Source organism: Entamoeba invadens, assembly GCF_000330505.1.
Source record: "Entamoeba invadens IP1 unplaced genomic scaffold scaff_1105074726689, whole genome shotgun sequence".
Taxonomy (NCBI): domain Eukaryota; phylum Evosea; order Mastigamoebida; family Endamoebidae; genus Entamoeba; species Entamoeba invadens.
The window spans coordinates 1,181-4,089 of record NW_004440280.1 but is presented as its reverse complement, the minus strand read 5'-3'; the positions used below and the strand labels follow the sequence as shown (position 1 = coordinate 4,089).

General features: G+C 24.9%; 1 protein-coding gene across 1 annotated transcript; it reads left to right on the top strand.

The window, feature by feature from the left end:
* Nucleotides 1–2,223: 2,223 nt before the first annotated feature.
* EIN_050070 (hypothetical protein) lies at nucleotides 2,224–2,909 on the top strand (the record flags this gene model as incomplete). The annotated part of the gene is made up of 1 exon (XM_004255824.1): nucleotides 2,224–2,909. A coding segment is annotated over one exon (686 nt), but the record flags the coding sequence as incomplete, so codon positions are not given.

Below are 2,909 nucleotides of genomic sequence, written 5' to 3'. Positions count from 1 at the left end.
ACTGTTAAATTATTTTATTAAATAATTAAATTATAAATATATTTAACAATCATTATTAAGAGTGTTAAAGTGATAGATTACTTTTATGTGGATGGCTTTGGAAATCTAACATGTTTTTGTTGTAATTAATATAAAATTTGCCTAAGAGTTTACAAAAAAATACGTTTTTTGGACCGAATTCATAAAAAAGCGAATTTTTTGAAAGTCAAAACAGAAAAAACAAATTTTATTTTTAGTCAAAGTCATCTTTTCCTTTTACCGTTTAAACGAATTTGCCGCAAAAAAATATTTTTGTTAAAAATTTTAAGACTAAAGTTTTTAATTAATTAACTTTAGTTTATTTAACTAATTGTATAAACTATATTTAATCAATAAAATTATTGAAATTAAATAATTTATAAAATAACATATAATTTGTCATAAAATACTAAGGCATAGTTAAGTGTGGATAGGCTGAAAAGGTGTGGATGGTAAATATATAGACAATCTTCGTTTTTACATGTTAAATGTAATGAGTAACATGCCTTGTATTTTTTGATGGTTTTTGTTGGTATTTGCCGTATGTTTCTATTCTAATTAACATGTGTTGTTATGATTTTTTAATAAAATAAAAAATAACTTATGGTTACAATGTGGTAATTTGCCATTTAACTTTTTAACTTTTTATAGTAAAAATTACATTTTATTCAACTATGTTAATAGAATTTGTTATTGTGATTATTCTGTCATTTTTATGTTCATTAATAATATACTATTGTAATATAATTTATTGTTATTAATTAATAGTTTAGTTTAGACATAAAACCTTTGTCTTTGACATTTTCAACAAAACCAGAATATAATTTAGGATGTAAAACCCTTTTTATACGTATAATTTGCGCCAACTAAAAGTCATTATTTAACAAATTTCAATTCCCAAATATTATTATTAAAATAATAAACTAATGGAGTGTTTATATAAATTACAATACTATTAGTAAAAAGTGATAATTAATGCGTTTTTGAGCCACAATTAACAAAAAATAATATTATTTAAATTTGATACTAAAATTAAATATTTTTTAATGCAAAAAACGGAAATTTTCCCAAATTTTTAATTTCATAAATCACTTTTGAAATGTTTTTTCAATTAAAAAACGAAAAAAATAGCGTTACATGTATCGAATAAACGGGATAATACGAGTAAATTTTGTTAGTAATTTTATTTGTTCATTTTGATCTATTCTTATTTTACCACTTCAAAAAGGCTGAAAATAGTGTTTTTTCTTACTATGAAATTATTGCGAAAATTGGAAATACTCTTTATGGGGGTATTCATGTTTGTGTATCATTTTTGTCCCATAAATGATTATAAGTAACAATTATTAATTTTAAAAATCATAACATATGGTTTAAAACGGATATTTGGGTTTTTTCGACAAAAAATAAGAGGCTATCCACACAAAATATTCCAATCCACAGGGATTTACCATTTCCGTGTGAATACGCCCTATCACGTTAACACTCTTTAGTACTAATATTTTTTTTAGGTTGTTATAAATGCTAGTTTTATGATTTTTTATTATTATCTCATTGCAATACCCACACCATTTCAAAACCTTGTTGTTTTCAAATAGTTTAATAATAATCCACTTATATTTATTTATTAACTTTGTTGTTTGTTGATAATAAAATATGTTTTTTTAAAAAAATTATATATAGATCTTATATATTCAGTATATTTCTTAAAAACAAAATGTGGAAGGTGAGAGTTGAACCCACGACTTTTTGTAAATTAACTTATAACTTAAATCAGAAAGATTTTAGTTAAATAAAACGTTTTACCAACTAAACTACCTCCACTTTTATTATTTTAAAAAATTAGTAATGTCATTAAATTAGTTCTAATATATATAGTATATTAAACTATTATTAAATAATAATAAATATTTTTTCCTTTAATTATTTTTGTAAATAAATTAATAGTTAATAATTAATAAATATTTAATATAATATAAATAGAATTTGTTATTTTTAGGAAAAATAGATACAACACCATTTAATCCAATTTTTAATTATTCTATCAAGTATTAAATAATTGAAATTAATATATCACACAACCTAATACAGCATTGTTGACAAATTGGCTTTTTTCCAAAAAGAAATAACTGGATATTAAACATTATATCAAAAACAAGGAAATAATATTCAAAAAGAAAAACACCATCTTATTATCAGAAAACAATGTCAGAACAGCAAACATCAACACAGCCGCCCAATCAAAACATTCCATACGACCGTTCTACAGTATATGGTAATCCCAATAAAGTATTAAACAAAGATATACCAAATTCTAATGGTATTAATACAAATCATTCCACATCAAATTCAGAGGAAGACCAAATGAGAAAAGTAGAGAAAGAAGAAGGCGAGGACAACGACACTCTTTTGAAGAGACTTGAAGAAGCAAACAAACAACTTGATGAATACGCTCAAGAGTTTATCAAACATGAAAACCAACGAAGTGTGTTTCAAAGTTTAATAAAAGAATTGCAGAGTAAAGTTGATATAATGCAGAAAAAGATAGAGACGTTTCAACACCTCCACAATAAGAGCGAAAAGGAGTTCAGTGAACTGAAGAGGAAAGAATTAGAAGACGAGAAACGACGACTAGACGAAGAGTACACCAGAGAATTGAAGATCAAACGAGTTGAAGAAGTTCAGAAGAGTAATAAGAAGATTATAAGTGAGTTATGGAAGGCGGACTTCGAAATGAAGAACACAAAATTATTGCAGCTCAACGAGGAGCTGGTGAAGGAACTTAATGACAAAACCGCACTCTTAAAAGAGACAAAACGCCTCAATAACACAGTCGATGAGTTAAGAAGACAGATAGTTGACTTGAAAAAAGACAAAATAGATATGACCGC